The following is a 23,046-nucleotide window of genomic DNA, read 5'->3' on the forward strand; positions in this document are numbered from 1 at the left end:
ACATGCCTACAGTATTTTGTCTTTACTTCCACTCATCTGTGTAAGTGATTACTGGGTTATTTTGGAAAGTGACCATGTGTCTGTCAGGCTCCAGTGTTCAGTCATAACATGACAGGGATGGAGATGAGCCAGTTTACTACTAATTAAACACTCCCATAAAATATATATATATATATATATAGAGAGAGAGAGAGAGAGAGAGAGAGAGAAAGAGAGAAAGAGATACATATATTCTATTCACATATATTCTTTTGTCATTTTTGCCTTTATTATGACAGAAAGTGAAGTGGGAGAGAGATAGGGGGCTGGGATCAGGAAAGGTCATCAAGTCAGGATTCAAACTCGGGACACCCGTAGCACAACACTGTATGTCAGTGCACTGCCCACAAAGCAATCACCGTGCTGACTATATAGTCTAAAATATTTAGAATAAAATATATTAAAATATTTAAAATGTAACAATATTTAATTTAAAATATAAAATCAAATATAATAATATAAATAAGATATTCAATAATGTATATTTGAATAAAAAATTATACACACATGTATTTTATACATAAAAAACATATACAGATATAGAATACAAATACAGAATAAACATTTTCAACATATTTAATCAAATTTAAAATGTTAATATAAACAATATTTAATTAAAAAATGTTTAAATGAATGCTGTCAAACAATTAATTGCGATTAATCGTATCCAAAATTAACGTTTTTGTTTGCATAATATATGTGTGTGTACTGTGTATATTTATTATGTATATATAAATACACACACATACAGTATATATTTTAAAAATATTTACATGTATTTACTTGTCTATATTTATATTCATATAATTTATATTATAAATAAATATATTTAATATAAAAACAAAATTTTTCTGAAATATTTATATGCATGTGTTTGTATTTATATATACATAATAAATACACACAGTACACATACATATATTATGTACACAAAAACTGTTATTTTGGATACGATTAATCGCGATTAATCATTTGACAGCACTAGTTTAAATATTAAATAAAAATGTTTAATAATACCTATACAAATGTAAAGTTCTGCATGATCAATACAATCACATTACTGTTTGTATCAATGGTTCAGCACTAAAGTCTGAGACTAACCAAGTTCAAAGAAGATCAGCGACCCTTAAAGAAGGTCAGTGCGTCTTGCTCCAAACTCTCCCATGAGAGCACAGACCCACAAAATACTCTCTTTTGTGAGTGTAGAAGCAAACATGACACCCCACCGTGCCATTTTGATGGCTTCTGATAGTAACACGCACTAATACGGGTCTGGCTTTCTAATCCTGCTGCTCTAAATTGGAAAAATTGACCTTGCTCACAGAGGTGACTCAGATTTGCTCTCTTTGACATTTCCAGGACTTCCAGCCGAGTTTTCTGTTAAGTTGAACAAGGCCTGGAGGACGAGCGAATATTTCATGAGTAATTTAATATCTGGAGCATGCACATGGTCCTCTGTGAATTAGGCTCTGAAAATAGTAGGACGGTATCAGCTGACAGCACCCCAAGTCTTCAGTTTTGGGGAAAGTCATCAAGGTATGGGCTCAAAGAATATGTGAAAGAAAGAAACAGAATAATTAAACATAATAATGATAATAATATAATGGTCTGGGAAGATAAACTATTCCCCATCTCACACTATATTTAGGTGACACACAATTGATTTTATCAGGTATAATTAGCAGATTAACATATGTTTATGTTATTAGATATGGGATTGTGTGGGCACAATAAAACCACCATCAAGCAGTCACAGCTTGTGCAGACAGGCTGATGGTATTGATCCCAGTGGTTTAGACATGGAGCCCGAGGACAGGGGTCTGGGGAGCAGCTCTCTGCCACGCTTCAAAACCAGGAGGATGAGATCAAAGAAGCAGTTCAGTCAAGCAAATGCTACCAGTCAATAATTCTCTTTTTATGGCACTGATATCCACTTCACACTTGATTCATTATTGAGCTGGCTCCCAGGCACGTAAGCGATGCAATACATCTGATATTGTGTCAACAAGGCGATTAAATTACTTTTATAGAGGCACATGCTATTTTTTTTTTCATTATTATTATTGTTTGCAAATATTTCTTTTGAATTGTCATTCTGACTGTTGTGGGTTGCTCTTTCATGGAGATTTAGGGAAAAACAAAACAGATATAAAATAATACAATAGAATTTGCTGCCCTCTTGTGACATCTGCTGAAAAAATGCAAGATTATCTGTATGTTCAGCCATTAAAATCATATTGTGGTGACATCTGCTGAAAAAATGCAAGATTATCTGTATGTTCAGCCATTAAAATCATATTGTGTATATATATAAATATATATATATAAAATAAAAACTCAAACAACAACAAAAACTATAAACTGAATGAACAGAATGGATGTGTAAAGATCAGGAGTGAGGTTTAAAGAAGGATATCTTCAGATTATGACGTGCAGGCCTGCAGTTGGCCGAGAGGATGCTGTGAAGTCAGGGCTCGGGTTATTGTTAAGATTAAAGCATGGCTGGTGAGTGGCTAGTAAGCTCTGGTTATGTCTCTATATTATCAGCTTTAATGGAATTCCACTTGCCTCTGCATGGATAGACCTCACAGTTGTGGCAGGATCACACGGAACTCGGAATTTGTCTTAAAGGAGTAAACCCTGTGGTAAGACATCTTATCATTTATCCTGAGAATATTATACCGTACAGTATAAAATACAGTGGAAATAATATCATGAGCAGTACACGATGCTGTTTATTTTTTTTCATGCTTATAAAAAATATTACAGTAATCAGTGGAACTTATTTTTTATGATTCTTGTTAAAGATGAAGATGATACATTATATATGTGCAATATATGTAATGCAACTAGCCTATATATTTAAAAAAATCAGAAGTTTGTGTCTGTGAAACTGTTTTTTCTCATTAAGCCTGCCAGAGAAGGAGAACACCAGACTGTAAAGATGAAAGTGGAATGGACAAATTTAGGAATGGTCTTCTTTCTGCTTCTCTCCTTTGTAATGACGGGCTGTTTCATTTGGCAGTACAGACTTCCCAAAGCAAAACCAGGTAAAATAAATTCAAATAGCTACTGTACAATAGAAAGATTGGGGAAAAGGCCATCAATCCTCAATGAATGGATGGCGAATGCTTATTTTGAATAAAAGAAGCATTTTGCTCACAAAAATCTTTTTTTTTTTTTACTGAGTGGTTAGAAATGCCTGACAGCATTGACAGCTTCAGAGAACATCCTTACATTTGGCTTTTCGATCTCCTTGCACTTCATTAATGGTTTGCAAGAGTTGTCTATGGATTATCCAGAGCTCAACGTAGTGGCTTGTAGATTACTGCGTGCTGTAAAGCCTGATTATCACTGGGGGAAGGGAAAGCAACTTTGTGTAAAATAGATGATTATGGACCGAACACCCGCCCCCATGCTCCATTTCATGTCAAATGCACTATAATATATAATGATAAATGACATATGAGTGATTCGGGCATTAACGTTATTTTATGTTCAGCCCCAATGTTTTGTGCTGCCTTTAACACAAAATAGTTCATAATTGTTGTGTTTACATATGAATGCGAGTCACACTGACAGTATTATATGTTTACATATTTGTCATAGCGTATATATAATCTTTTTGCTTTGCAGTGGATAAAAGTTATGCAAAAGAAGGGAAAGAGGAGAAGATGTGCCCACGTTTCCCTGAGCCTGTGCCATTGGAGCACCCGATACCTGTCCTCATAGAAGCTTTGGACAAGGTCAGGCCACCAAGTCATTTACAAGTTCTTTAGGTCTGGATTCCTGACTAGAAAAATAAGTTTGATAACTATTACAAATATGATTCACTCCAGGTGGATGCACTTTTGAGGACCAGCATTGATGCCACAAAACTGCCAGCCATCTCTGCCATTGTAATATTTAATGATTCTGTATTGTGGAATGGTAACTTTGGCAGAAGGAATGGAAGTGACCCCACATCTCCCCCAATAAATGAGTATACAATTTACAGGTGGGTTATAATGGCTTTGCACACTTGATGATTATGCTCCACCTTCTCTGGCTTAGGGGTGTTTCACGATTTATTAAAGTTTAAATAACAGGGCATAATTTAACTATGTATTCTTTTACATAGGCTATACAGTATATGCTCAGTTTATATCAGTGTTGCCGAGTCCACAGTTTTCCTGCAGACTTGTGCTGCTTTTATACTGTTGCAGTTAGGCTGGTTTTGTTACACAGACTTGGCAACCCTGGTACACAGGCATAAAATGTTTAAGTAACCACAGAAGTTAGATTACACATTTTATAGTAAGGTCACATTTACAGTTATTCCGTAAAGTTTAATTTCAATAGGAATCTAAGCAATCGGGCATCACCAACAAAACATAAGTAACAAAAACTGTTGTTTAAATATCTTTAATGCTAATCGAGAACATTCTTAGTACTGGCAAAGTTCTGGCAAGGTTATCTCAAAGTTATTCGGTCTTTAATAATAACATTCTCAAAATATTTTTGTAAACGTTAAGACATAGATGGTTCAGGGGACATTAAAAAGTAACTTTCCCATATTTTTTGCAAAATGATAACATGGAATTAATGTTACCTTAATGTTTTCTCTAATGTTCACATAATATACATAAATACAAAAATGTTTCATTGGAATTAATTTTTTTAATTCTCAGAACATATTTTTGTGAGCTAATGTATTTAAGTTGCGCAATTTATGAGAGATGAATACATAAATTTTTGTGACAACAAATTTAATCAAAAAGTTGATTTGAAATTCAAATATAGATATACAAATTTACATTCTAAACATTCAGCATTATACATTTATAGTTATGGCTCCTTTTGTAATGTGCTTCTTTGTTGTTTGTTATGGTTATTCCACCAAAGAATTGCAAGCCTGTCTAAAATCTTCCCCACCTTGATGCTGTACAAACTTTGGGAGGATGGAAAAGTGGGTTCCTTGGATGACCCCCTGGGGAAGTATGTTAAGAACTTCACCATTAAAAACCCTCTAGGGGAAAGAAGGAATCATGACCTCAAGTCCACCTCTGACGGCATGAGCAGTAGAGAGGCTGAAGTCCACATCTCCTCAGTTACCCTGAGAAGGATGGCCAGTCAGCTGTCAGGTGAGTATCTCAAGGTGCTGTTTAGATCAGTAATAGATGATGATTAGCATGTATACAATTAGTACTGTAAAAATAAAGAAGGTGAAACCTGTAATTAGATCAACTGTTTTTAGACTAAGAATTTCCACAGCTACCCTAATCAGCTCTGTTGCCTAACATGACTACGTGGGTTTGCCTCTAGTGTATGATTAGAGCGGAAGGAATGAAATTTACAATGAAATAGTTTCTTCAATTACAAACCAGTTTGTAATGAAAAACCATCTGCCTTGGAGTAAAAAAAAAAAAATTATGAAGAAATAAAAAATAATCACATATCTTTATATGATTAGAGCGATATTTCACTATATATATATATATATATATATATATATATATATATACATACACACACACACTACTACTTTTAATTTTTTTGTGTTATTTTAATGGTTGATATTTTTTTTAGATTAAGATTTTAATAATACTGTTAAAAAAAAATTGTCAAATATATCTTTTTTTTTTTTTTTTTTTTTTTTTTGTTTAAATAATGCACATTATTGTAATGGTGTAGCATTCAAAATGGCTGTTTTATAGTTTTTTTTTTTTTTTGTTGTAGTGTTAAAAATGGCTGTTTTATAGTTTTTTTTTTGTTTTGTTTTTTTTTACAGCCATAACAAGAAAATAATCAGCTTGACTGTATATTTTGATTCATCATTGATTATAGGTTTACCCAGGCGGCTCCGGGCAACTACTTTACTGTGGAAAGGCAACACTCAGGCTGCTGTGGATTTATTACAAGATGATGTTCTCGTGGCTGACCCTGGAACAAAGTAAGCTAGTACAAAGATAGTATATTTCTCTCTTCAAACTTGTATTGAGAGGATGTTTAATGAATGAGAGGAGGTGTAAATTATTAATGGCAGCAGATGCAATGAATGCACTTGTGGATTCTCCCTAGAGGAAGTAATTCTAGTCCTCTGCTGTCCTCAGATGCCACTACAGCAACCTGGCCTTCTCCCTGCTGGCCCACATTGTGGCGAAGAAGGTTGCGGATATGGATTATCAGCAATGGGTGTCTGAAAATATCCTGCAGCCGCTGGGAATGGAGGACACTGGATTTGAAATCACCTCTCAAATAGAGAAACGAATGGCAATAGGTGTTTACTCAAGCGGGTATCCCGCACCCCTCTATGACCTTGGTTGGTATAGTCCATCAGGGCAAATGTTCTCCACACCTGCAGACTTGGCCAAACTGGTGATGATGCTCCTGGGCGCATACTACCACCCGGTTCTCCAACCTGACACCCTCAAAACCATGCTAACTCCTCTGTTTCGTTGTGAAAATAGCTACTTTGCTGAACAAACTGGCACACCGTGGGAGGTCAATGAACAGTTGGGCTATGACATTATCCGCAAAGATGGAGATCTGGATGGTTATTCGGCCTCAATCTCCCTCGTTCCTCGCTTGAAGCTGGGGTTGGTCATCCTAATGGCTGGAACCAAACCTGAAGATGAGGATCTGGTGGCTAAAGTCTACAGTTCACTCATCCTTGCCATGGAAAGTGCTTTCAGAGATGCACCTCGTGTTCTCATTCCTACTCCGGACCCTGTTCCCTACATAGGTTACTTTACTTATAGCAACATAACGTTCTACGAGATCAAAGCAGATGCAGATGGAGTGCTGTCTCTGGAGCAGTTTGGACCTCAAGTAGACACAATGGTTCCCATGAAGTACAGAAGTTTAAAACTCAGTTATCTGCAGGATAGGGTGTTCAGGGTGGTGTTTGAGAAGGAGTACCCATGTCAGCTCAAAGTTAACGCTGCTTGGGTGTCTCTTGAATCTCAGGATGGGCAGCTTTTTAACTTTTACATCTTTAACAAAAAGGGGCTCTCGCCAGGTTTTGATGTCCCAGGGTTAAACACTTATAACGTCACACGGATTCCTCACAAACCGATTTTCAGTGGTTGAAGAAATCATTTGATCATGCTTTTGAGTTAATAAGCTAAAAGGTGCTCTTTAGGATGAAAGTGTCAAATTCTGAGGAACTTCAACCTATGATTGTATACATTTTAATAAACTTTTGCCTCAAGATGCTGAATGTATATTTAGAATACCTTTTCTTATTTTTATTTTGACCATTTTGAAAATGATATTTTTTATGTAAAGTATCTCCTGCTGTTGTTTCCCCTTTCTTCAGAGGAATATACGCAATTGACAACCGTCCATTCATTTATGTGTGTTTCTAAGAAGCTTGAACTGCGTGTCTTAATTAAAAGTAAAGTGTGTGCCTTCCCTAAGCATTTGCACCTGTGTATCAGTTTCCAAAGTACCCAATTTTGTGTAACCTTAATCAGCACATTGCTGGGTTCAGCTAAAGGTAGTTAAAAGCATATTTCAACTCTAATACTAATATTTTTTTTTCTAAACATTTTATTTGTCTTAAATGCAAACCAGTGTGAAGCCCATTCACATCAAGGATGATAACTATAAAATTTTAAGCTATTTAATTGTATGAGAAAAGGGAAATACATAACACAAATAAAATGATTTTGACACAGAAACAATATCATTGGAATCACTTTTTTATATTTCCTTGCTGATGAACACTAAAAACGTTCACAACCAATCAGAGTCCACCTGATTCTCTAGCATTTAAAGGTCCAGATAACAAAACTGCAGCTTGTGATTAATAGAATGTTGTGATGAGTTGATACGGATGCTAATACAGTTACTGTTATATTTTTCTTTATAGTTATCATTCTTGTTGTGAACAGGCCTCATTTTAGCATCATATATAATAATAACCAAACTTTTTTTAAACTGTGCATTTTGAAAAAGAACATTTCATAATGTTTCTTAACTTAATCGGAACATTAGCACAACATATTAGAATATAGAATAATTGTTGCACTGTACAAGAAAAACAGGACATACTTAAGAAAGGAATTGTGACTTAATTAAAAATACATTTATTTGTGCACACAAAGTCCATCAAAGGCCTGAACATTTGAGCTAACATATGGTCTTGCTGAGATAAACACTAGCTGTAATCCGCTGTCATTGCTCTGTTATTTCTTGGGAATCAAGTCTTGAGGATACTGACAACTGAGAAAATCAAGCTGTACATCACTGCTGACCTACAAATCTTCAAAAATCAATATGTTAGAGGACAGTTCACAAGTAACCATAAACTGAGCAACCGAAAAATAAGTAACCTGGAATGTTGTACTGTACCTTTCTGTTATCCAGCAAAATAAAAGTGTATAACACAGTTAATCATATTACAATTTATGATATCTTCCAAATCAGGGAGAAAAGAAAAGACACAAGCACTTTAGACACTTTAGAATTTTTTTTCTTCATGCTTAATGCGTTCATCTTTTAGGATGTTAAATGAATGTTTTACATCTTGATTCTGGAATCCTACAGCAATTGCATGTACCATGTAAGATTTGACAAACGTAAAGAATGGCTTTAACATTAATACATTTATACTAATAAATAGGCTACCAATTAATTGTGATTGAGCTCACTTTCTCTATGGAGTCAATCAGGCTATTCCTTTTATGGATACAAATGTGTTGAAAGCATGTGCTTGGTTACAAGAGAGCATTCTTAATTTATAAATTATTACTACACTATGAGAATTATACTGTATATATAGAGACTAGGCTATATATATCAGTCTCTGAACTGCGTGTCCAGCTGTGGACGCAAGATGTCCCTGTAACATCACAAACCGTGGCCGAACCATACCCACGAAAAGGTTTGCATATTTTATATGTACACACACAGCGAAGCCATTTAAACCGCAATTTTTATTATTATTATTATTATTTATTTTTTTTTTTTATCTAAAGCCATTCTTTTTGGCTGTTACAGCGTTTATTATTATATCCTTGGCTGACATCCAAGTAGGTTATGAGTTCCGGATAGCGCATTCCGTACTTCCGTATACACTCGTTGCAAATTCCACTCTCCGAAGTGTCACGAAAAAACCCGAGGTAAAACGAAAGCTCGGTCCTGTAGGACTGCTGGAGGCGGCCACAGCGCCATGTTGAACGGAATCATCACACTCCGTGGAGATACTCTCGTCAAAGAGCAGTTGTAAACAAAGTGTTGTTCATTTTCCAAAGGGGGCTCGCCGGTCAAGATCGCCCTGGCAAAAAGAGGCCAGCTAGATCCTCGGAAACCCCGGCCGGGGAGGGGGAACAGCCCCCCAACCTTCAGCAATGAAGATAAACCACAATAAGCGCTAGCTGGCTAACTTTAACCTGCTACTCTATCAATAAGCTAGCTAGCCTGTTAGCTCAAGCTTTTCTGTCCGCTCAGACACCGGCAACCTGCTCCTAAAAGGCCCGGTGTTGACGTAACTCGCCAGCAATATTTTTTCTTACGTGGAAAGTTTAGCCGCTAGCTAATTTATTATTGTAAATATCTGTAAAGCCGTGCGGTTTTTTTTTATTATTATTTTTTATTTGCAATGAGTTTGCCGCCGAAAGCGGTGCCGAAACCAGCCGCTGCTGGAACTGGACCTGGAACCGGGCCGTCACCCTCGAGTCAGCTGCGGACCACCCTGACCCCAGTGCCGCTACCGCCGGGGACGCCGGTGGCTCAACAGCCGCAGACACAGTATCCTTCTCTGAAAGCATCTTGCTCCACCACAAATCTGTATCTGTGGTTGTGTTTCAAAACCTAGTGAGCCGCATACCTGGATAGCTTTTTTTAAACATCTTAGGGATTCGATTTTGATGCCCAAAAACTGCTGTATAGGCAAGCGGGCCACTAGGTTTTGACAGCGCTAGTGTGTTGTACTGTGTACCGGCTAATACCGGCTTTGATTTGGTTTTGTTTCTTTAACATGGAGGAGCTAGTACATTAAGGCCCCGGTATCCTTCAAACGAAGTTCGTTTTCGTTCTTCGTTTGGAGGCAAAAATAAGTTCTAAAATGCTGAGCGACGGTAATCTGTTTTCGAACATTCCGACACCCCCGCGCTGCTGGAGGCGGGGTGTAGATTAATGTACACATGGGTCGCGACGCTCGCGCGTGTCACCTAAACACAACAACGATGAAAAGATGAAGTGTGGCCAATCTAGGTGTGAGACGGTTACCAATGGTCAGAATATTATAGACAAAAGAAATAATGATTAGCAGCAGTTCAGAGTCAAGTATCATGTTTGCAATACAAAATAACCATAATCAGTCTTTTATGGGAAGTGTCAATGTCTCAGTCTGTAAAACTGCCAGTTTGTTACTTTAGTTTATTAGTGTTCATTTATTATATTAAACTGGATAAATTGTTACACCTTTTTATATTTTATGTGGTGTCATGATTTACTTGATAAAAACAAAGGTTTATTATTGTTCGTTTGGCATTTCATTTATTGTATACCCTTTAAATTCGCTTACTGAAAGAACAACAGCAGCAGCAGCAGTATGGTGTAACATTTATTTGAAACATGTATTTGGTTCGGGGTGCACGATAAATATCGGCCGATAATTAATGTGCATCTCGTCAGTAAAGCCGGTTCTCTAAATTCCATCAGGTGTGTGATTTCACATAGAGCAGCTGTTAGTACATAGAGCCGTTGTTAACTGACAAGCTGCGCAAATCCAACGTGGATTAGAGAACCGGCTTTACTGACAAGATGCGCATTAATTATTGGCTGATATTTATCGTGCACCCCTATATTTGGTACTTGCTAGGGTGTGTAAATCCAACGTGGATTAGAGAACCGGCTTTACTGACATCAGTAAAGCCGGTTCCGTGATTAGCGGTAAATGTCTGTCACCTGTTTTCAAACGGGAGCGGCAGTTAATACACAGAGCCGTAGTTCACGTACAAGCTACGCAATATTCTGTTCATAATTGAGATTAATCGCATTCGATTATGAACACGATATAGCGTAGCTTGTCAGTGAACTACGGCTCTGTGTATTAACTGCCGCTCCCGTTTGAAAACAGGTGACAGACATTTACCGCTAATCACGGAACCGGCTTTACTGATGAGACACGCATGACAAATGCATGCGATTAATCGTGCAGCCGTACTTGCTACCTTATATCTTTACTCTTTTCTCATTATTTTCATGGCTTTGGAAAACTTGTCTCGGATGTTTATCTGCATCGCTTTTTGTGTAACTTTGGGTCGTCGACACCAAGCTTCGTTGCAATTTCTTTCTAGGAATTAATGCTTTCTCACAATCTTTAAAGTCTCTCCGCGGGCAATCGTACAGTTGCAGATATATTTGTGCCAGCTCCTCTGTTCGACACTTCAGTATATTCATGTTGCTAGTGACAAGGCCGGAGATATTGTTCTCTTTTGCCTGACCTCTGTTGAATGAGAAATGAACCGGGGGGAAAAAAATGCATGTCAACGAAGGTGGAGTTTCAGAACACATCCACCGATTGCATAACCGCCATGGACCAATAGAATCTCAAAGGTGTTTAGGAGCTGAAACAAACTTCCCCAGAAAGTTCACTTTGGTCAGCTGTTTCGAACTGCCGAAACAAACTCAAAGCGAACTTCGTTTCGGCCTGATTTTGTTTGAAATTATCTCATATCAGTTCGTTCTTCAATTTCATTTGAAGTATATCGGGGCCCTTAGTGTAGTAACAGTGTTTACAGGTACATCTCAAAGAATTAGAATATCATAAAAAAAATGTTCAATATTTTTTGTCACTCATTTCAGAAAGTGAAACCCATATATTATATATATTCATTATACATAGTTTGAAATATTTCAAGCCTTTACTTCTTGAAATTTTGATTATTATGGCTTACAGATAATAAAAACCCAGTGTCTCAGAAAATGAGAATATTGTGAAAAAGTTCAATATTGGAAAGTCATGGTGTCACACCCTTACCAGCTAATTACCTCAAAACACCTGCAAAGGTTTCCTGAGCCTTTAAATGGTCTCTTAGTCTGGGTCAGTAGGCTACACAGTCATGGGGAAAACTGCTGACTTGACAGTTGTCCAGAAGATAGTCATCGACACCCTCCACAAGGAGGGTAAACCACAAAAGTTCATTGCTAAAGAAGCTGGTTGTTCACAGAGTGCTGTATCCAAGCATATTCATAGAAAGTTGAGTGGAAGGAAAAAGTGTGGTAGGAAAAGGTGCACCAGCAAAAGGGATAACTTTAGCCTTGAAAGAATTGTCAGGCAAAATCCATTCAAGAATTTGGGGGAGCTTCACAAGGAGTGGACTGAGGCTGGCATCAGCGCATCAAGAGCCACTACACACAGACGAATCCTAGACATGGGCTACAAATGTCACATTCCTTGTGTCAAGCCGCTCCTGAACCAGAGACAGCGTCAGAAGTGTCTTACCTGGGCTGTGGAGAAAAATAACTGGACTGTTGTTCAGTGGTCCAAAGTCCTCTTTTCAGATGAAAGTAAATTTTGCATTTCATTTGGAAATCAAGGTCCCAGAGTCTGGAGGAAGAGTGGAGAGGCACAGAAACCATGTTGCTTAAAGTCCAGTGTGAAGTTTCCACAGTCAGTGATGATTTGGGCTGCCATGTCATCTGCTGGTGTTGGTCCACTGTGTTTTCTGAAGTCCACAGTCAACGCAGCCATCTACCAGGAAATTTTAGAGCACTTCATGCTTCCATCTGCTGGCAAGCTTTATGGAGATGCTGATTTCATTTTCCAGCAGGACTTGTTACCTGCCCACACTGCCAAAGGTACCAAAAGCTGGTTCAATGACCAGGGTGTTACTGTGCTTGATTGGCCAGCAAACTCACCTGACCTGAACCCCATAGAGAATCTATGGGGGATTGTCAAGAGGAAGATGAGAGACACCAGACCCAACAATGCAGATGACCTGAACGCCGCTATCAAAGCAACCTGGGCTTCCATTACACCTGAGCAGTGCCACAGGCTGATTGCCTGCAGATGACCTGAAGGCCGCTATCAAAGCAACCTGGGCTTCCATTACACCAAGTATTGCAACCTGGGCTTCCATTACACCTGAGCAGTGCCACAGGCTGATTGCCTGTACAAGTGCGTAGAAATGAACATAGTTTTCAGAAGCCTGATTTTTGGGTTTTTATTATCTGTAAGCCATAATCATCAAAATTTCAAGAAATAAAGGCTTGAAATATTTCACTCTATGTGTAATGTATCTATATAATATATGGGTTTCACTTTCTGAAATGAGTGACAAAAAATATTGACCTTTTTCATGATATTCTAATTTTTTGAGATGTACCCGAGCTGTCATCCCGCAGCCGGTTTGGGCTGATCCAGCCGGGCCTGCGTTACTGTGCTAAAGCTAGCTCTCCTTTTCTGTTTCGCTTGAATAATAAGAGAGCGCATTTAAATGATATTTGTATATTTATGTCACAATTTACTCACTCTTTATGCTGGTATAAACCAGTGACTGAATTTCCACTGAGAAACACGTTAATGTTGGTCAGAATGACAGCCTCTGTCACCATTCACTGCATCCGTTTCAATACACTGACAATGAATGGTGACTGAGCCTGTCATTCTGACTAAAAATCTCATGAGAGTTAGTAAATTGTGACAGAGTTGTATTTATTTATTTATTTATTTATTTCAAGACATTGCACCCCAAGTGAATAGGGTAAATTAGATATCACCATACTTTTTTGAATAATTACAGTGTTGTGTATTATTTTTATTATTTTGTATATAATTAGAGTCAGTATTGATAGAAGTAAGTGTTTGGGGTATTTATTTTTTCTTGTTTTTAATGAATCAGATGATTGATATATGAACTCTATAAAAACCTTTGGATATAAGAATAAAACTGTAAAGTTCAGTGTAAATAATTTCTGGTTCAGTGTGAGATTTAAAATATTTTGTATTTGAATGCATAATGTTAAAGGAATAGTTCAAATTCTGTCATCATTTACTCTGAAGTTGTTCAAATACTATGGAAGTCAATGGCTGCCATCAACTGTTTGGTTACCAACATTCCTCAAAACATATTCTTTTGTGTTCAGCAGAAGAAAGACACTCTTACAGGTTTTTTTTTTTTTTGTTTTTGTTCAAAGATTATTGAATTTTTTTTTTTTGTGTTGACTGTTTTTTTTATTTTTTGGGTTTTCTATTCTTTTTAGGTTGTTTTGCTTCTTGGTTATATAAATGCTGCCCACTTCTTACAGTTAGGTAGGGTGGACTAAACACTGTTCAGGCTATATGTTTTCCCACAGAGATAAACTGTCATACTTTTGCTTGCCCTCAATGTCTTGTTGATATTTCTTTATGGCTCTAAAGCTTAATGCCCTTCTGTTGTAACAGTCCGTGTCTCTCTGTCAGCATCTTGGTTGCTGGACAAACAAGCTGCTGTTTGACTGTGTGGGTTTACAGGGCAGTTGTTGTATAAATCTGACTTCTACTGTAACTTCCACTTGTCATTATAAGCAAGAAAATATCTTGACATGTTGGTTTGGCATTTGCAATGAGTCACTTAAATCTGTCTTAATTGTTTTTGGGTGTTAAAATAACAGGGCTAAAGACTAAATTAGACATGGGAAAATAGTGCTAACAATGCATAATAATACAGCCAGAGACAATGATAATGGGAGATTCCCCAAACACATTTCAGTTAATGCTTTCTGTTTCCTTTTTTGTCTATGTAAAAAATGTATCCCCAATGGACTGGTTTCATGTACTTGTTCATTGACAGGAAATCTACTAGCTGAGAATTATCTGCTATACACTCTTGCATGAGATATAAGAGATCAACCTTATAGCAACATGTCGCTTTATATTTGGATTTATTGTTCTTCATATAACGCTCTGATTTATTATGCAGGAGGTGTATTTATACCATGATAGCCGAAGAAACTTTCAGAGTCATTGCAAATGTATATCTTAGTAAACGAGACTGTAGAACTAAAAATAAATCTGTAACCTACAAACCAGTTGAAACTGTGGCTGTGAAAGGGTGACGTGGTTTTGGAGCTTGAGATTACTGTGGAAGTTTCATGGCAGGGTGCCAAGGGAAAGTTAAAATGAGTAACTAACAGCTGTTGTTTTACCCTGCTTACAGTAAACTGTACATTATCTCTGTTTGAACTCTCTCTGTGTGTATATGCCCGTGGTGCAGTGGAGGAGGAAGGGTTTCCCCGCCCTCTTAACAATAGCCTGGTTGTACAGACAGAACTGAGGCGGCACGGCTCAGCTGCTGGGCTGGAGATGGAAGACGCATCTCCATCCTCTGTAATCCAGCGGCATGTTAATACACAATCAGCTTCTTGTGTTTGACAACCTTGTTGCAACGGATGAGGATTTTCTCTTGTGTGAGAACCTGTTTTCTTTGAGGAATCGCACAGTATGGCTCCATCATTCAAAAGACACTGTTCAGTGATGTGAAGTGTGGTTGAAACGTGTACTGTAGGAGTTTTGAGGACAGTTGTTTTGTAAAGTTTGCTTCTTTTTTCTGGTGTGGCTAGAGGTTGTTAATGCTTGACAACAATGTGAATTTCAGTTTGTGCCACTCATGCTAGCTTATAGAGGAACAGAAAAATAACACTGCTACATGAGTAATTCAAGTTTCTTTCAGAATGTTCACTTCTTTTTAAAGACACACATGGAAAAGAGAGAAGGGCTTGACAGTGAGGGTTTCACAGGGAAAGTGTGATGGAACTGCATTGTCATTATGTTTGCTGATTGTGTAAGTGTTATTGTCATTATGTTTGCTGATTGTGTAAGTGTTATTTAGGTTTTTTTTTATATTTTTTTTTTTTTTTGTTGTTTATTTTTTTTTAATTTTTTTGTTTTTGTTAGCTTTCTTTATGTGTCAAACTCATGACCTTGGTGTTGATAGTGAATTTGTATATTTTTTTAGTTTAAAAATCAAAGGTTGTTTAAATCATAAACATATCAAATCATAGTAAAAATGATATTGAGTGCTAATAAAAATTATATATTTAGCATATTGATGCATATTTTAATTAATACATTTAATTACAAAATTAATAAATAAAATTAATAATTTAATTAATACAAGTTATCTATCTGTATAGATGATTTGTGATAGATATCCTTTAGAATGTGTTGAACGTAATAAACACATTTAATATGGTTCAAAAGTTTGGGGTCTGTACGTTTTTTTTTTTTTTTTTTTTTTTTTTTAAAGTTAATACTTTTATTCGGCAAGGATGCATTAAATTGATTAAAACTGACAGTCAAAACTTTAACATTGTTACAAAAAAAACCCTTCTTTTGAACTTTCTATTCATCAAAGTGTCCTGAAAATCAATGCTTTATGGTTTTCAATTGGGATTGAAAATATATCGAACGATATGATCATGCGCATCTCGTCAGTAAAGCCGGTTCCATGATTAGCGGTAAATCCCCATCACCTGCTTTCAAATGGAGCTGCAGTTAATACACAGAGAGCCGTAGTTCACTGAGAAGCTACGCTATATCGAGTTCATTATCAAAGGCGATTCATCTTCAATAATGAACTCGATATAGCGTAGCTTCTCAGTGAACTACGGCTCTGTGTATTAACTGCAGCTCAATTTGAAAGCAGGTGATGGTGATTTACCGCTAATCATGGAACCGGCTTTACTGACGAGATGCGCATGGTCATATCGTTCGAAATATTGTCCAGCCCTAAAGTGTCCTGAAAATCAATGCTTTATGAATGTTTTCAACATTGATAATAATATGAAATGTTTTTTAAAGCACCAAATCATATTGAAATGATTTCTGTAGGGAAAAAAGTCCTCAAAATTATTGAGAATAATTAAACTGTCAGTAATAAAAAAAAAGGACACATACAATAGAATAAAAATATACAAATGAAACAAAATGTGCTTTAAGGTTTTTTTTTTAATGCAAGTCTAAAGTTTTCAGATATAACAGCCTTCAGAAATGAGGTAAAATTTCCCATTGTATCTTTTATAAGTATACGGTTATATTTTACTGTTACACATGTATTTTCATTCTCAACAATTTAAGTTCATTTATTATATAACCGACAAGGGTTTATGTGAATAATCACTAAGCACAACATTTTGACACAATTTTGCATGTATTTGACCGTTTAGGCATGCACTTTAAGCTAACTATTGGTTTTACATGTTTATGTTCTGTTCCGTCTCCACAGAACTCCTCCTGAGGAACAGCGCAAGTTCTCTTTCGCGCTTTTAAAAACCTAATCTAATCAACTTTAATAAATCAACCACGTCCCATTTTGCAAAAGTCACGTTAACTTGATTTTACTGATTTGCACGTGAAATTGGGATTTTATAGAGGAACAAAAGCGCACTGCTGGAAAGGGGATGGAATAGGGTGCAATATTTGTTTTATCTTGATTACTGTATTTTCTTAGTTGTTGGCGGCCAAAACCGTATTTAGATTAATTGCACAGCACTACCTCCATAGACAGTAAGGGTACTACAACGATCAAGTCACAGAAACATATTAAGGACAAAGTTAAAATAGTCCATTTGACATCAGTGGTTCAACCTTAATTTTAGAATATTTTTTGTGCGCAAAAATAAATTTTTTTCAACAGTTCTTCTCTGCGTCACCCTAGCACCATTTTGGAGAGTATCATGACGTATGTGCATACTTTCCTCTGAATGTAAACAAGGTGCAATGCATGCATTGTATCTTCGTAAAATTTAGTTTGAACCACTGATGTCGCATGGACCCTGTATTTTCATAAGGTTTATTTTTTGTTTTGTATGTTTGTAAAATTTAGTTTGAACCACTGATGTCGCATGAGAGCTCTCGGATTTCATCAAAAATATCTTAATTTGTGTTCCGAAGATGAACGGAGGTCTTATGGAACGACATGAGGATGAGTAATCAATGACAGAAATTTCATTTTCGGTTGAACTATCCCTTAAAATAATAGTGTGTTTATATATATATAATCATGCAGAACAGATAAAACAAGCTAATTAGCTAATTTGCATGTGGATAAATGTGATCTGCTTGATTCTGTCAGCTCTTCTTTCTGATATCACTGCGCTTGAACAGTTTCATTCATGCATCATGCGTGTTTTCCCACCTTGTTGCTGTGTTTGGCCTTAAGTACTTTCTTCCCCAGAGTTTTCCTTAATATCCCCTCTAGGATCCCAAGAGTGTCCCTGGATGAGCGAATCTACTCCCCGCAGCACCTCACTGCTGTCTACAGTGTAAGTTGAATGCTTCATTTACCTTCTTCGCAGACTTTCACATCTAGACACAAACTTGTTAATCAGGCAGCTTTACTGCAATCATTTTAAAGAATATAACTGGTTCTTTAAAGTATGTTATAGAAATAAAACCATTCTCGTACATATGGTTGCTTTAACTCATAATTTGGGATCAGACCACTCGTCTCTCCCTGCAAATGTAACATTAAAATATTTGACTCCTAACCGCAGTGCATTTGAGTCATCTACATGAGGACCACCATGTGTGCTGGTGGAAGCTGTTTGCCGCTGTAGCTATGTATGTAATGATTCAGGAAAGCTCCAAAAATGGAATGTGTTTTTAATTTCTCTCTTTCAGCTGTTTTTTCTTTTCTTTTTTTTTTATTGTCAAAATGTAACATGCAGAGTAGAGTTTAGAGAATCTAGCAAATGTTTCCACTCATTTAGAAAATGATGATTTTTTGAGATTCATGGAAGAGTTTCCAGACTCTTTGAAATTGATCCTTGACTATAAAATCAGTATTTATTCGTTGTGGTATTCAGATTATTTATTTATTGTAAAAAATACCACAAAAAGTCAGGCATGGATACAGTGTGGTAACAAAAATGGGCCAAATTGCAGTTATCTGACTTTTTTTTTCCGGTTATGAAAATATTAATATTTAGTGTCGAATGACTTTAAAATATTTGACATAAATAGAGGGCAAGCTAGGAGTTTTATATTGTTGCCTTAATAAGAAAATTGATTTCTGACAGCTGGCTGGACTGACGTGAGGTTGAGCGAGCAGGACTAATGATGTTTGAACAGTACTGTAGTGAGGGAAGTGGACGGGTGGGGTGCTTTTTTTCTGCTGAGCTGGTCTTTCTCCTGTTCCTGCTTCCTGTGTTGGGTCAGAAAGCCCCTCGTTCTGGGAGCCATAGGGCTGTGTGTGTGATCTCACCCGCCCCTTCTCAGCACAGCAGCACCCCGCCCTGGAAAAGCCCAGGCTGCTGGGTAAGCTGCGTAATCTCTGCAAATAAGTGGGTCATTCTCCACCTGCTGATGTTGCCTGGAAAAGCCAGCAAGCCAGTCATGTGAAATTTCAGGTGTTTAGATCAGACTGACTGATTGTCATTGAATACATAAGCCGTGTGACCGAGGTGGAGATGTTTATTTTTCTGCAAGCTTCCAGATGAACATGTCTGGCTCGCAGATGGCTGTTCTTTAGCCCTCACAGTAGATAAAAACTGGCCGCTTTCTGTTTGAAGCCTTTGATCTGCGAGGAAGACGACAGGACTGCAGATTTCTTGTTTTCTTTAATGAGTTATGGAGTAGCTTGGGCTGCAGCCTCTCACCGTGTAACCACCAAGTTAATCTCATTATCAGTTTCTGGCCTGCATTTAAAATTTATAATTACAGCAGCAACTTTGAAAATCCAGGGAGAACCGATAATGACACAGCACTCTCTCATATGCCCGTGTAAGCGACGATAATGGACCGTAACCGCCATTGCTGCTGCTGTAATGAGTATTCACAGGAGAGTTTCATGCGGTGGCTGATTGCTATCTACATGTAAACAGAGCTTGCTTGTTGGAATAGAAAGAACTGGACCTCAAGATGTCGTATAGAGTGCACAGGAATAAAGTGTACTTTCTATTGTTGAACACTGTTTAGGCTTTGTTCTCAGTTAATTAGACTATGAGGAATGCTGCCTCAAACTATGGCAGTTCAATGTATTTGAAAGAATTTACTTCCTTAATACATGTTTCTGGTATTACTGAGCATGATTCATCAGTTTTTGTCTTTCATCAAAATGTAATATAATCTGAAACAAGGTGAAACTTCCTTACTGATGACCTACCACATTCAAGGCCCAGAAAGGTTGTAGGGGCATCGTAAAAAATAGTCCATGTGACATCAGTGGTTCAATTAATGACAGATTTTAAATTTTTGGGTGAACTATCCCTTTAAAATCAAAATAAGTGAGCTGTGGTACGTTACAACAACAGCAAGATGTTGGGAGATGTTGTGATGTTCTTGAGGGTGAACTTTAACCTTCATACACCACTTCCTGTTCACAAAGCATCCTCCAGTGTAGGAGAACTAGTTCTCTAAACTAGCTTCTTGGTCCAATTTAGTATTCACGGTTCAACCAGTTCCCAATGTCCCCACTTTATTTCGTGTCGTTAACAAATAAAACAATATTCAACATCTCTTGTTACAAAAGTAAAGAGGGTTTGCGAATATTGTTGACTTAAAAAACAGTAATGGTTGTTTTGTCTGACTCTTCAGTGTTGATACAGTTTTCTCTTTGTTTTCTCAGGTACAGAGACCCTCTGGTCCCCCATATACAGCACATGAAATCAACAAGGGACACCCTAACCTAGCGGCCACACCGCCAGGTCACGCCTCCTCCCCTGGACTCTCTCAGGTATCAGTTTCAACAGTATCCACTGCGCATCTGTATCACCCTAAAGGCTGGGAGGCAGGAGGAGGGGTGAGTCCACACACAAGTCTTTCTGTCTGTCTGAGTGTGTCTTTATATGTGTTTGTATGCCTGGTAGGGCTGGGCAATATATTGAATATTTGTAATACTGTTACAATATAAATGCAACATTCTGACCACTGCAGACATCTTACTGCAATTTTAATTTGACAGTTAAGTTTTCAAAGCACAGTTCACTCAAAAATATAAATTCTGTCATCATTTACTCACCGTCATGATAACCCATAAGACTTTCATTCATCTTCGAAACACAAGAAAAGTTTTTAATCAAACCTGAGAGATTTCTGCACTTCCAATGAAAGTCCATTCCAGCAAAACCTTTGACAGTTCAAAAAGTTAATGAAGACATCATAAAAAAAGAGATCTAAATGAATCAAGCAGTTTAATCCAAGTCTTCCGACAAAACATGATTGCTTTATATGATGAACAGATTTAATGCGGTTTAGTACAGTTGATCTTCTGTTTACCATACTTGATGTGCTTTATGTATTTGCGTTGATCAGTGTTTATATGTGAATAAAAGCCTAAAAAATATTTGCAAAGAATTTTTATTTTTAGATGTACTAACACTAAGTCATAATAGTCTGGACTTGTGTCTTGTGTTGATTTTCATTTAATTTTAAACATCACTTGCAAAAATGATCTGGTAAGTTTGATTCATTTCTGTGATTCAGTTCAAACTCTTGCAGTGATTATATGGTCTGATTAAACAATTAATTTCCTATGAATTAAAATGTGTCAGTATATTGGAGCATTTAAATAGTTAAAAAAAAATCTTGTTCATAATGAATAAATTTTCATTATGCTAAATTAGATCTGCTTAAATTTTTTTCAGGGGCTGTTTGGTCAAAAAAAAAGATGGTTCCTTTGATTAAAAAATACTATTTAAGCCCTTTAAAGCAAATACATAACTACACTGATATATAATGAATATTGTCCAAAACATCAAAATTCTAAAAATAATATAAATGTTTGATGGCCTGAAAGTTTTCACCTCATCTACACCTCGCCTAATATCTGCCACAATTAATCAGCACATGCACATCACTGTTTGGTTGTCTTGTTTCTCACAGATACATTACACACAGGTCTTTAGAGACAAAGCCACTCACGCACATGCACACTGTGCCCATCTGACTCTGCCACAGGAATAGAAAGTCAGTCAGGGTGACTCAGCTGTTCTCAAGCTTGTTATCTGTCTGAGACCAGCACTCACATTCCCACTCTACTGCTGGCCCGCACTGCCAGTGCGACTGCCTATTAATAGGCTAAGAGTGCTCCAGAGGCTAAACCTTAATTACGCATCTACCCTTTCCTCTATCAAAACCTGTGCATGTGAATGCAGAGGAAGAATCGCTGAGGCTGCTCGATTATGCCAAAAATCATAATCACGATTGTTTTGGTCAATATTGTAATCATGATTATTTAACATGTTATGCGTGGGCCATTTGACAAAAACTTCATATGAATGATTCATTTAAAGATAGTGATATGCTATGACATCTACATTTTAAAAAGATGTCAATGTTATAATTATCAATGCAGAGTAATATTTGGTAGTTATTATTATTGTGGTATAAAAAAAAAAAAAAAAAGTGTATATATGTGTTGTGAAAAAGTAAAGGACAAATACAGTAGAATAAAAAATAGGGCTGGGCATTTATCGATTATCGTTTTTTTTTTTAATGACAGATATTGATTCTCAAAAGTCGTGAATCGATCTTTTCCGGTATTTATTTCAGCAAACATTTAACACAAGATCTGATTAACGTGAATCTTATCAGTAGTCTTCTCCACTGGATGTCACCCTCTTATTAACCTTAATAACGGAAACCATGTCATTCATTCAGTGCTTATGACGGCGGAGATACTGTTGACAAGTACAAAGCAATATGCGTGATTTGCAATGCTCAGGTAAAATGCTATAGTAATACTACAAATCTGTGGAAGCATTCGATTTCCGCAGTAGATGAATGGCGTATGGTGCAGACGCACTGTTTTGTTTACTACACACATACTAAAGCATGCTCGCTGTGTTTTCAGGCTCTGACGTCTCACAATATGATGATATGAACACACAAATATCATCTCCAGCTGCTCTGAAAGTCACTTTAGTAGCATTTTATGGTTTTATTTGAGAAAACTACCGTCATATCACATACACAGCAGCTGCAAGTACTTCACGGCAACCCGTCAAAATAAAAGTGTGGTTTAACATGAAGAAACTGTGACAAATATATTAGCCTATTGTGCAGTCTTAAGACTCAATGTAACAATACTACTA

At 36.9% G+C, this 23,046-nt stretch overlaps 2 protein-coding genes across 2 annotated transcripts in view; both read left to right on the forward strand.

Moving 5' to 3' along the window:
• Nucleotides 1–2,543: 2,543 nt before the first annotated feature.
• LOC109059376 (putative beta-lactamase-like 1) lies at nt 2,544–8,971 on the forward strand. Its single transcript, XM_042751157.1, has 7 exons — nt 2,544–2,684; nt 2,951–3,089; nt 3,676–3,785; nt 3,879–4,036; nt 4,924–5,162; nt 5,866–5,971; nt 6,132–8,971. The coding sequence occupies exons 2-7, from the start codon at nt 2,984–2,986 to the stop codon at nt 7,108–7,110; spliced, it is 1,698 nt and encodes a 565-aa protein (XP_042607091.1). The 5' UTR covers nt 2,544–2,684; nt 2,951–2,983; the 3' UTR covers nt 7,111–8,971.
• Nucleotides 8,972–9,168: 197 nt separating this feature from the next.
• Nucleotides 9,169–23,046, forward strand: part of LOC109055086 (eukaryotic translation initiation factor 4 gamma 3-like) — a 44,130-nt gene continuing 30,252 nt past the window's right edge. The window contains exons 1-3 of the mRNA XM_042751158.1: nt 9,169–9,774; nt 18,189–18,276; nt 20,580–20,753. Of these exons, the coding sequence (XP_042607092.1) occupies nt 9,626–9,774; nt 18,189–18,276; nt 20,580–20,753 (411 nt within the window). The 5' untranslated portion in view covers nt 9,169–9,625. The remainder of the gene's footprint in view (nt 9,775–18,188; nt 18,277–20,579; nt 20,754–23,046) is intronic.

This window comes from Cyprinus carpio, chromosome B23 (assembly GCF_018340385.1).
Source record: "Cyprinus carpio isolate SPL01 chromosome B23, ASM1834038v1, whole genome shotgun sequence".
NCBI lineage: Eukaryota > Metazoa > Chordata > Actinopteri > Cypriniformes > Cyprinidae > Cyprinus > Cyprinus carpio.